Genomic DNA, 12,689 nt, shown 5'->3' with positions numbered 1-12,689 from the left:
ACCATTCATTGTATCATTTTTTTGTTGAGGGTTAGGTCATGTTGCTCTTTCCATCGTGGTTCTGTTTCAGGCAGACTCGATTGTGGAAGGCAATGGACATAAATAGGTCCAAAAATAAACAGATGAGGGTCTGTATGCCCTATTGCAGGGGTTCCCAAACTTTTCAGGCCGGGACCCAGAAAATAAGGCGTCAGAGAGCCGCGGCCCAATGCACATCGTCAGGCTTTTATTTTTTTGCCAGGCGACCGATTTTTTAAGCCAAATATCACTTCAATCCTATTAAGTTAGTTCAAGTTAGTTATTCATTTATATGTGCTATTTATGAGAGGGCTAACTTGTTGCAAAATAATAATGATAATAATAATAATAATAATAATAATAATAATAATAATAATAATAATAATAATAATAATAATAATAATAATAATAATAATAATAATAATAATAATAATAATAGCCTCATTAAAATACTATTGTTGCTTCGGTTGTTTTCAGCGTTTTATGTGCATAATCTGTTATTTAGTTTGAAATGTTCGTTGAAATAAGTAGATTTTTCGTTTTTGTTTATTTATTAAGTTAATATATAACCATATAGTCACATTTTAGAATACAATAGAATAGAATTTTAGAATACAACTAGAAACACTGTCCTGGCCTGCTTCTAAATTCAGTGGCCTGACAATATATATATATATTTTTTTTTAATCATCTCGCGGCCCTCCCGACTTTGGGAACCACTGCCCTATTGGTTATACCCACTGCCATACGGACACTGCACTCCCTGTAGCAACCCCCCCTACCTCTGCTGTTATGGACATACACTGTGATATTGTGGTCTTTGTAATTATGTATCTATGTATTTAACTGCATGTAGGATGTATGTATTGTAGGTGATGGTATATATGTTCTATGTTGGAACAATGCAATGTAATGCACTGACAACAAATTCCACCAGCCTGGCTGGGCGGTCATTAAATAATCTAATCTAATCTAATACATTACAATAAATAATCTGAGTGTATACTATGAGTAAGAGTAAAAGTAAACAGTATACACAAGGTACCCTATACTGCACTATACTTCCCTATACTTCCATACAAATAATGGAAAGGTCACTTTAAAGGAATGAGGAATATAAAGGTCACTTTAAAGGAATGAGGAATATAAAGGTCACTTTAACGGAATGAGGAATATAAAGGTCACTTTAACGGAATGAGGAATATAAAGGTCACTTTAAAGGAATGAGGAATATAAAGGTCACTTTAACGGAATGAGGAATATAAAGGTCACTTTAACGGAATGAGGAATATAAAGGTCACTTTAACGGAATGAGGAATATAAAGGTCACTTTAACGGAATGAGGAATATAAAGGTCACTTTAAAGGATTGAGGAATATAAAGGTCACTTTAACGGAATGAGGAATATAAAGGTCACTTTAAAGGACTGAGGAATATAAAGGTCACTTTAAGGAAAGAACCGAGGTGGTTCTTGTATAGTATAGTTAACATATAGTAAGTATAGTATAATGACGGACTTTAAAATTGTATTGTATATTGTAGTTCACATAGGACCCAGTGCCTTCTCAGGAATTTAGCATGTTTAGCAACTTTTTTTTTATGTCTATTTTATTATTAGTATTATTGCACAATTGATGCGGGCATGACCACCCACATTTCACTGTATGCCCTGGTATGTACAGTAAGTGACAAATAAACCTCTTGAATCTTGAATCTTGAACCCTAACTCCCCCAAGGGGATCAATAAAGGAATATCTTATCTTATCTTATCTTATCTTATTTTATCTTAACTGGCATGATATACGTCACACGTTGTAGTGCGTGCAGGTTCTGGTGGTTAAGAGTCAGACACGAGGGCGGCTACGTGGCGTAGTGGGCAAGGCGCTCGCCACGAATACTGGAGACGCTGGGTTCGCCTGTTCGAGCCCAGCGCTCCACATTGCTTTCAGTTTAGCTGGTCGTTCATACTAATACACATTGGCCATTTAGGGGGTGGGAAACTGATGGGTGGGGATCGGGCGTTGTGGACAGCGACTCCTACAGGTCGGTTGGTGCGCCTGCGCAGTAGAATCAGGAAGCGACGGGGGCGGCGTGACCCTCCCACGCAGACCCCCGCCGCTGAGAGATGGCGCTGTGCAGGTGAAAAGATGCGACGGCTGCCTCCTCGAGTACCGGAGGGGACACGTGATGCAAGGCTTCGTCCACATTGCAGCCGGCCTGTGGGAGGCATGGCCCAACAGCGTTCGAGACAGGGGAGGGTAGGATTGGACGATACGAAATTGTGGACGGGAGAAAAATAGAAAAATGGGGAGAAAAAGTAGATCCAAAAAAAAAAATGAAAAGAATAAATATATATATTTTTAGACCAGCCTCAACAACGACTAACCTTCGTACTGTCTTATTACTATTATGCACTTTGCTACTAAGTAAGGAATATTTACTACCTACTATGCTAATGTCTCTATACTACTATGCAATCAAGACTGTAACACTCAAGTTCAACACTGTTTGACGAACAATATTACTGACCCTTAGCTGCCAGAGTTGTACCCTTCCTGACGGAACTTGTAAGTCTCTTTGGATAAAAGCGCATAGCTAAATGACTAAATGTAAATGTAAACACATACCTATTTGCTCTCCATAGTTTCATAATTTTCTTAAGGGGCATGCAGGGTCATGACCTCTGTTTCTGTGTGCTGGCTTCTCCTGCTGCTTACAAACCAAACTTCACCTTCGGTTCAGCTCCTCATCTCACTGTCCTTTGCATCCGTACGGGTGATTACGACTGATCTGGTGAAAATAAGAAAACAAGCGTGATGTTTCTGGATGACTGTCTGAAAGTCATTTCATGATAAGAATCTCTGATGTCACGCCTTAAATCGCTACTTATTCTTAATATTATCATAATCCGTCCAAATATGTTCCGCTCGCTGCGATGGGGAGCCAGACACGGAACACAAGGAGTGCTTTCGTTTCAATTTGTCACCTGTTCCGATGTGGATACAACGACCTTGAAATGAAACGTGACTGTCTGTGCTTTAGCCTCGGCCATCGTTTCATTAGAGTAGAGCCTATCTATATAAATAAATAAATAAATAAATAAAATAAAAGTTACTGGCCACACTCTTCCAGAGCTGACTTTGGTTTAAGAGTTTTTCGAGAGTGAAGTTGCTCGCTGGGGGATTACTTAAGTTGCCGCGTTAAGGCCCAAACCCACCGGACGCGGGGGTGAGGCGGGCGGGCGATCAGCGCTTCACTTTCGCTCCCATGTTAACGGGCGTCGCTGTTCACACCGGCCAATCATATTGATTATTGCGTTTCGAAAGCGATCCCATGCACTCGAGTGTTTGTCTGGATCCACGTAACAAGATATTACTGCCGGAGGAATTTCCTCGATGCACCGAGCGCCACTTCTGGTTTGGCTTGGAGTGTAACTCGCCCGACATCCGCCAGGCGGCGGTATTGAGGCGTTGCAATATCAGACAGGGTCCAGCTGCAGTCCTGGAGGGAGGCTGGATGAATTATGAATGCCATGGCGAAATAATTAAATATTGATCCCAAAAACGAGTTTATTCGTTGTTGGCGCACAACGCATGGCGGGCAATAACGAATTATCACGTTTTTGGCGCACAATCAAGTCAGGTCAAGAGTTTTATTTGTCACGGCATATAAGTATACATTGAAATGCGGGTGGTCTTGCCCGCAACGATGTGCAATACAGTGGTACAACATATAATAGAATCCAATAAAACAACATTGTGCAATAAACAGGTAACATAGTGGGGCATCTCGGTATTTGTACAAGTTATTTACTGAGCATGGAGGACATGCTAGGTCCTTTGGTAGTGCAATACACTGTTACTGTTGCTATACTATTTTGAAAGTGACCTTTCCTTTGTGGCCATAAGTGTGGGCGTGTGCAGCATGAGTGTGTGTGTGTGCTCATGTTAAAGTGGCTGCTAGTGTGCGAGCGTGTACAGCGTGCGTGTCGTGTGTGTGCTCATGTGTGCTTGTGTGTGGAGAGTTCAGTGTTCTGTGGCACTCAGTGTTCAGTGTTCAAGGCTCTGATGGCCTGGGGGAAGAAGCTGAGCCGAAGTCTCTCTGTCCTAGTAGCTGGGGTTCGCAGGCTTCTGCCTGACCTCAGCAGCTGGAACAGGCTGTTATTGGGGTGGTGATGGTCTTTCATTATTCTGCAGGCTCTGGATTTGCACCTCTTGTTGTATAGAACCTGCAGGGGAGGTAGTGCAATACCCGTGGTACGCTCGGCTGAGCGCACCACTCTCTGTAGGGCCTTCTTGTCCTGTGCTAATGTGTTAATGTGCACTGTCCCTGGGTAAAAAATAAATAAACAAACTTAAAACTTAAACTTAACCATGTCCCCTGCACCCCCCCCCCCCCTAAATCTACACCTATGGTTGCACACATTGACACTTCAAGTTCAAGTTTTCAAGTTCAAGTTTTGTTTTATTTGTCACATATAAGGTACATTACAGTGAAATGCTTGCTTCTGTATGAGCCTCCTGAGATTGTGCTTCATATAGTAAAAAAGTTTAAAGAATAAAGACCAAACACTATATACAAAATATACAATATACAAAACTAAAGTACAAAAAAATGCAAACAAAATGCAAAAATTAGGTAGAGATGTAGTGCAAACATTTTAGTAATATATACAGTCGATAAAACTAACTAACTAGGGATGCTCGATATTGGCTTATTTACCAATACCGATATACCGATATTGTCCAAATCTTAATTTCCGATACCGATATCAACCAATATCAACCGATACCGATATATGCAGGGTCCCCTATATCTCTTGTTGTGGAATTAACACAACATTATGCATACTTTTGACAATAAATAAAATCAGAATGTGTTCTTACTTGCTTGCCTGGGTAAATAAAGGTTATATAAATGTAAAAAAAAAAAAAAAAAAAAAAAAAAAAAAATAATAATAATAATAATAATAATAATAATAATAATAATAATAATAATAATAATAATAATAATAATAATAATAATAATAAAAAAAGAAATTTGAAAACCGATACAGATCATTTCCGATATCACATTTTAATGCCGATATCGGCCGATAATATCGGTAGGCCGATAATATCGGACATCCCTAGTGTTAACCTAACATCACGTGATGCCGGGACGAGACATGGATGTGTGTTTTTGACTCGTCTCTCAGAGGGAGACGGGGACGTCCTCATGGACCCCCTGATGGTGGACTGGTTCAACCTCATCAGGAAGAAACAGATGTACATCCGGAGGGAATCGGAGCTCGTGTACATGTGAGTCCTGCCTCCTTTTTGCGTATCGTAACAACGCATTGTGATTTAGGCTGTGTTCAATTGAAAATGGGGGACCCTGATGTAAACAAGACGAAAGACTTTCTCTGGTCTGCATCCCCTTAACACTTTGAATGCCACCCACGAGTTACTCGTGTTATTACAACAATCTGCTTTGACAATGTTGACTGGAAAATGAGTCTTTGATAAGCGACGGGCAGATTAGACACATAGCCATAATTTAAAACATAGATTAGGCGATATTAACATTAACATTGGAGTGGATTTGGGCATTCAAGGGGGTAAAAAGGAAAACACGGACTGGCTCTCAAAGTGTTAACAATTGTGTGAATTGAGCCGTACTGTATTGTACCCCTTCTGCAATCTGTTAAATAAAGTTTTCAATCAATCAATTCAATCAACAATCTCCTTTCATGGAATCCTTCCTTTTTACGAACTAGTTTGTTTCTCTGGCCAATATATTACACTCAACAAATACTGGGTTTGTTTAAAAAAAAAAAAAAAAAATGCATAAATTATTTGGCTGCGTTCACACTGCAGGCCTTAGCACTCAATTCAGATTTATTGCTCAGATACAATTATTTTAGTTTGGCTGTTCATGTTATTTTTTTTTAAATGTGGCCCAATATCAGATTCCAGTGTGAACTGGGTCACTGCTCCTGAATTGACCCTCATGCGCAAATGAACGATAACGATGATGGACGTGAACATGGAGGACACTGAAGTCACAGTTGATGGTTTAATTTACAAGTTGAATGCAGTGGAGGCCAGATCATTAAAACAAACCAGACCTGTATCTTGATGTACAGTAACACCACACATATGAAAGTGGCCCAAACCAGAATCGAAAAGCTCAGATTCCATGTGATTTGTGCCGCTGTTCACACTGTCATGAACGAAAACAGATCTGAGCAAAAGAAAATCTGATTTGTGCCACTTTTTTTTATTTTTACCTGCAGTGTGAACGTAGCCTCAGTGTCTCTGCTGTTTACCTAATAATGATGATGTCTCTCTGGACGTCTTTAGAGCCAAGACTGTGGATCTGGAGGAACAGCAGCCGGGCGTGGAGGAGGAGCTGCGGAGACTGATGGACACCCCAGGTGAGAGCCCTCATGTCCCCCCAGGTGAGAGACCTCATGTCCCCCAGGTGAGAGACCTCATGTCCCCCCAGGTGAGAGACCTCATGTCCCCCCAGGTGAGAGACCTCATGTCCCCCCAGGTGAGAGCCCTCATGTCCCCCCAGGTGAGAGACCTCATGTCCCCCAGGTGAGAGACCTCCTCATGTCCCCCAGGTGAGAGACCTCATGTCCCCCCAGGTGAGAGACCTCCTCATGTCCCCCAGGTGAGAGCCCTCATGTCCCCCCAGGTGAGAGACCTCATGTCCCCCAGGTGAGAGACCTCATGTCCCCCCAGGTGAGAGACCTCCTCATGTCCCCCCAGGTGAGAGACCTCATGTCCCCCCAGGTGAGAGCCCTCATGTCCCCCAGGTGAGAGCCCTCATGTCCCCCAGGTGAGAGACCTCATGTCCCCCCAGGTGAGAGACCTCATGTCCCCCCAGGTGAGAGCCCTCATGTCCCCCCAGGTGAGAGACCTCATGTCCCCCCAGGTGAGAGACCTCATGTCCCCCCAGGTGAGAGACCTCATGTCCCCCAGGTGAGAGCCCTCATGTCCCCCAGGTGAGAGACCTCATGTCCCCCCAGGTGAGAGACCTCATGTCCCCCCAGGTGAGAGACCTCATGTCCCCCCAGGTGAGAGCCCTCATGTCCCCCAGGTGAGAGACCTCATGTCCCCCAGGTGAGAGACCTCATGTCCCCCAGGTGAGAGACCTCATGTCCCCCCAGGTGAGAGACCTCCTCATGTCCCCCCAGGTGAGAGACCTCATGTCCCCCCAGGTGAGAGACCTCATGTCCCCCCAGGTGAGAGACCTCCTCATGTCCCCCCAGGTGAGAGACCTCATGTCCCCCCAGGTGAGAGACCTCATGTCCCCCCAGGTGAGAGACCTCATGTCCCCCCAGGTGAGAGACCTCATGTCCCCCCAGGTGAGAGCCCTCATGTCCCCCCAGGTGAGAGACCTCATGTCCCCCAGGTGAGAGACCTCCTCATGTCCCCCCAGGTGAGAGACCTCATGTCCCCCAGGTGAGAGACCTCCTCATGTCCCCCCAGGTGAGAGACCTCATGTCCCCCAGGTGAGAGACCTCCTCATGTCCCCCCAGGTGAGAGCCCTCATGTCCCCCAGGTGAGAGACCTCATGTCCCCCCAGGTGAGAGACCTCATGTCCCCCAGGTGAGAGACCTCATGTCCCCCAGGTGAGAGACCTCCTCATGTCCCCCCAGGTGAGAGACCTCCTCATGTCCCCCCAGGTGAGAGACCTCGTGTCCCCCCAGGTGAGAGCCCTCATGTCCCCCCAGGTAAGAGACCTCATGTCCCCCAGGTGAGAGCCCTCATGTCCCCCAGGTGAGAGCCCTCCTCATGTCCCCCCAGGTGAGAGACCTCATGTCCCCCCAGGTGAGAGACCTCATGTCCCCCCAGGTGAGAGACCTCATGTCCCCCCAGGTGAGAGACCTCATGTCCCCCCAGGTGAGAGACCTCATGTCCCCCCAGGTGAGAGACCTCATGTCCCCCCAGGTGAGAGACCTCATGTCCCCCACTGGTGTAAACAGTAAACTTGGTGTAAACAGTAAACTAGGTGTAAACTCGGTGTAAACTAGGTGTAAACTTGGTGTAAACTTGGTGTAAACTGGCCACAACAGATCACCTGAAGTCCGTGGAGGAGCACCAGCAGGAGACCAGGCTGATGGACCGACTGGTGGAGATCGTGAACGGAAGGAACGCCGTCGTGGACGGACTGGATGAAGACAGACTGAGGTCACTGACTCTACACACCTTGTTATGGTCGTCGACCTGACCAGAGTCATAACGGATGCAGTGTCATCCAAATCGGATGTAGAATAGTGTGGTTTCTATTAGGGATGCACGATATTGTTTTTTTGACACCGATACCGATAACTTTATGCTCCTCAAGCCGATAACCGATACCGATAACCGATATTTATTGTATTATAATTTTTTTTTAATGTATATACTTTTTTTTTATAAATTTTTTTTTCAACATGAAACAAAACATATCATAATACAATAATAATACATAAAAATACTTCCCAGGACAATAACTTAACACTAACTTAAATATGACCTAACCAGACAACAGAAACAAAAGCCAAGACAACAGTTTTGACTGATAAAGTGACCATATTTATTTTTCCAAATTAAAATTCACAATCCATCAACAACTTATAATACATCCAACCTAAGACGCTCAAAGCTTTTTGTTCTTCTTTTCTCAAAGCGGAGCCTTGAAAAAAAGGCTTTGAGTGGACACATCACCACCTCACATCACCACCACAACAACAAGTCACCTGCAACATCACCACCGCCACGGTGTTAAAAGCCCACGACGACGGCGCGAGCACGCTTGTACCTATTGACGAGTCGTTTGCTAAATTAAAGAAGTTTGACAGAAATGACCCAAGGGCTCAAGCCGCTAGCTTTTAAGCAGTCCTTGGTGGTGCAAATTAACCTGGCTACTACAAAGCAATAAGTGACTGCGTATTCAACCAAGGGTTGCATCACAGCCATGAAAGGGGCTAGCTTTGCTTAGCTCCTCGCGTCGTCGTAGGCTTCTAAGTTAACACAATAACACACCATCGTAGCGGTGGTGATGCCGCAGGTGACCCGTCAGGCTGGATGTATTACAAGTTGTTGCCCTTTTCCCTCCTTGTGGAACTTCTGCATTGCATTTATTACAAATAGCAAGCAAACTTTTTCCTCTGAAATTCCGAGTACCGACGCGGCCATCTTTGTTGTTAACGTCCGCGCTGCTTCCAGAAATTTGCGTGGCTACGTCACAGCCAAGAAAGGGAGCGCTGGATTTGTGTAAAACGCCCTGTTCCTAAACCACACGCTATCAGTCGTACCACAGTACTGACAAAACGGGAGGAGCCTACAGTCAAAACAAACGCACTTCATTCCAATTCACCCACACCGCATTTCTTTTTACCAAAAAATATATTATATTATCGGAGCTATTAATAACGTTATCGGGTTTATAGGGATGACGTCATAATTGCTGGTATCGGCCCGATAATTATCGGCCCGATAATTATCGTGCATCCCTAGTTTCTATCACTGTATTCAGCTTGACAAGTGACGATTTAAATAATAATAATAATAATAGGCGGCTACGTGGCGTAGTGGGCAAGGCGCTCGCCACAAATGCGGAGACGCTGGGCTCGCCTGTTCGAGCCCAGCGCTCCACATTGCTTTCAGTTTAGCTGGTCGTTCATACTAATACACATTGGCCGTATTAGGGGGTGGGAAACTGATGGGTGGGGATCGGGCGTTGTGGACAGCGACTCCTACAGGTCGGTTGGTGCGCCTGCGCAGTAGAATCAGGAAGTGTCGGGGGCAGCGTGAGCCTCCCACGCGTTACTCCTCGCCACTGAGAGATCGAGCTGCGCAGGTGAAAAGATGCGACTGCTGTTACCTCAAGTACCGGAGGGGACTTGTGCTATGAATGACTTAGTCCACATTGCAGCCGGCTTGTGGGAGGCAAGAAACAGCGTTCGTGACAGGGGAGGGTTGAATTGGATGATACGAAATTGGGATGGGAGAAAATATAGAAATGGGAGAAAAAGTGGATAAAAAAAAATAATAATAATAATAATTACCCATACTGTATGAACTTTTAATCATAGTAATCATAACTATCTACCCCATACTAGTCTACCCGTATAACTCTGTATGATAGCATGTACACTAGTGCTCTATATACCGTATATATATTTATATTTACTGCATATATAAACTATATATACCTGCATATTATAATCCTTCTACACAGTAAATTTCGCAGAGTAAATTTACTCTGTGAAATTTACTGTGTAGAAGGATTATATGCAGGTATATATAGTTTATAGTATATAGTATATATAGTATATGCATGTGTATAAGTAGGTATATATATATGCCTACTTATACACATGCATATAACCCATATAACTCTGTATAGCATGTACAATAATGCTGTATATATATATATATATATATATATATATATATATATATATATATATATATATATATATATATATATATATATATATATATATATATATATATATATCCACATCTGTCTGTACATACCTGCATATAATCCTTTTTACACACCTGTAGATACTATATCTATATCTGTACATATCTCTTACCTACTCTTACTAGTTACACTGCTGGCCAGTATGACTTACTGCCATAGTGTCTTTATACCTGTATCACTGTACATATTAATACTATATCTATATCTGTACATATCCCTTACCTACTCTTACTAGTTACACTGCTGGCCAGTATGACTTACTACCATAGTGTCTTTATACCTGTATCACTGTACATATTAATACTACAGCTCTGTACATACATCTGATTAGCACTATTACTCAGTAGTACTAATCTATATATTTTATACCCAGTTTAGTCACCTGTAGATTGTATATTACTGTTGCACTTTACTGTTACTTTTGCACTCTGGTTGGATGGCAAAACAATTTCCGTTGTACTTTACTTGTGCTGCATGATGACAATATATTTGAATCTAATAATAATAATAAAATCTTAATTTCCTTTACAGAGAAGTAGAAGAGGACCAGCAGTTGGATGAAATGATGCAAAGTCTCGGTTAGTATTATAACATTATATTATAACTAGGGCTGTCAAAATGAATGCTTTAACTTTGGAGATTAATTTAAAGCATTAAAATAAATTAATCTAGATTAATCTATGGAGTGAAAAATCTTCAAGGTTCTGAACTTTCAGCAGTATCTTTGCTTGTTCGGATGTTGATGGTTTTGTTGAACATGTGTATTTCACAGGAGAGAAACTGTATTCAAAGAAAGCTATTAAAATAGTCTTTGAATCTAAATATACTTTCTTTGTGTTGATTTTACATTAATTCCATGATTTTACCCAAGTAAATATCTGTTACAAGCTTCGGTCTTAAGTAGAAAAATGCTATTTTTTATCTAGATTAATTACAGAAAATTGTGAGATTAATTAGTTAATTTCTTTTAATCTATTGACACCACTAATTATAACATTATATTGTAACATTATATTGTAACATTATATTATAACATTATATAACATTACATTATAACATTATATTATAACATTACATTATAACATTACATTATAACATTATATTATAACATTACATTATAACATTACATTATAACAGTATATTATAACATTATATTATAACATTATATTATAACATTATATTGTAACATTATATTATAACATTACATTATAACATTATATTATAACATTATATTATAACATTATATTATAACATTATATTATAACATTACATTATAACATTATATTATAACATTATATTATAACATTACATTATAACATTACATTATAACATTATATTATAACATTACATTATAACATTATATTATAATATTATATTATAACATTACATTATAACATTACATTATAACATATTATAACATTATATTATAACATTATATTATAACATTATATTATAACATTATATTGTAACATTATATTATAACATTATATTATAACATTACATTATAACATTATATTATAACATTACATTATAACATTATATTATAACAGTATATTATAACATTATATTATAACATTATATTATAACATTACATTATAACATTATATTATAACATTATATTATAACATTACATTATAACATTACATTGTAACATTACATTATAACATTATATTATAACATTACATTATAACATTATATTATAACATTACATTATAACATTACATTATAACATTATATTATAACATTACATTATAACATTATATTATAACATTATATTATAACAACACCGTCAACACCTTTGCTTTCAGATGAACCCGTTCCCACAGGAAACACTAACACGCTTCTTTAAAAACTCTTCTGTCGCTGAACAGGAGTAAAGAAACCCACAGCAAAGAGGACGTCCTCCATCTCAACGCTCTTCAGGAGAAGAAGTAAAAAAAATGGTTGCGTAGCAGAGAGGACGGACTGCTAGCGTCCTCCAGTACGACCAGGTGAGAGGGACACCACGCGAGTGGCCAGAGACACCACGCGAGTGACCAGAGACACCACGCGAGTGGCCAGAGACACCACGCGTGGTGTCTCTGGTCACTCGCGTGGTGTCTCTGGCCACTCGCGGGGTGTCTCTGGTCACTCGCGTGGTGTCTCTGGCCACTCGCGTGGTGTCCCTGGCCACTCGCGTGGTGTCCCTGGCCACTCGCGTG

General features: G+C 41.1%; 1 protein-coding gene across 1 annotated transcript in view; it reads left to right on the top strand.

The window, feature by feature from the left end:
- The window catches only part of micall2a (mical-like 2a), a gene marked incomplete at both ends in the record, with an annotated part of 49,750 nt that extends 37,290 nt beyond the window's left edge, over window positions 1–12,460 (top strand). The window contains 5 exons of the mRNA XM_084328323.1: window positions 5,216–5,318; window positions 6,363–6,436; window positions 8,087–8,201; window positions 11,020–11,066; window positions 12,360–12,460. Coding sequence (XP_084184449.1) covers window positions 5,216–5,318; window positions 6,363–6,436; window positions 8,087–8,201; window positions 11,020–11,066; window positions 12,360–12,460 — 440 coding nt within the window. The remainder of the gene's footprint in view (window positions 1–5,215; window positions 5,319–6,362; window positions 6,437–8,086; window positions 8,202–11,019; window positions 11,067–12,359) is intronic.
- Window positions 12,461–12,689: the final 229 nt, after the last annotated feature.

The sequence above is a fragment of the Notolepis coatsorum genome (assembly GCF_963971535.1).
Source record: "Notolepis coatsorum genome assembly, chromosome: 14".
NCBI classification, from domain to species: Eukaryota; Metazoa; Chordata; class Actinopteri; order Aulopiformes; family Paralepididae; genus Notolepis; species Notolepis coatsorum.
This window is presented reverse-complemented; position numbering and strand designations above follow the sequence as displayed.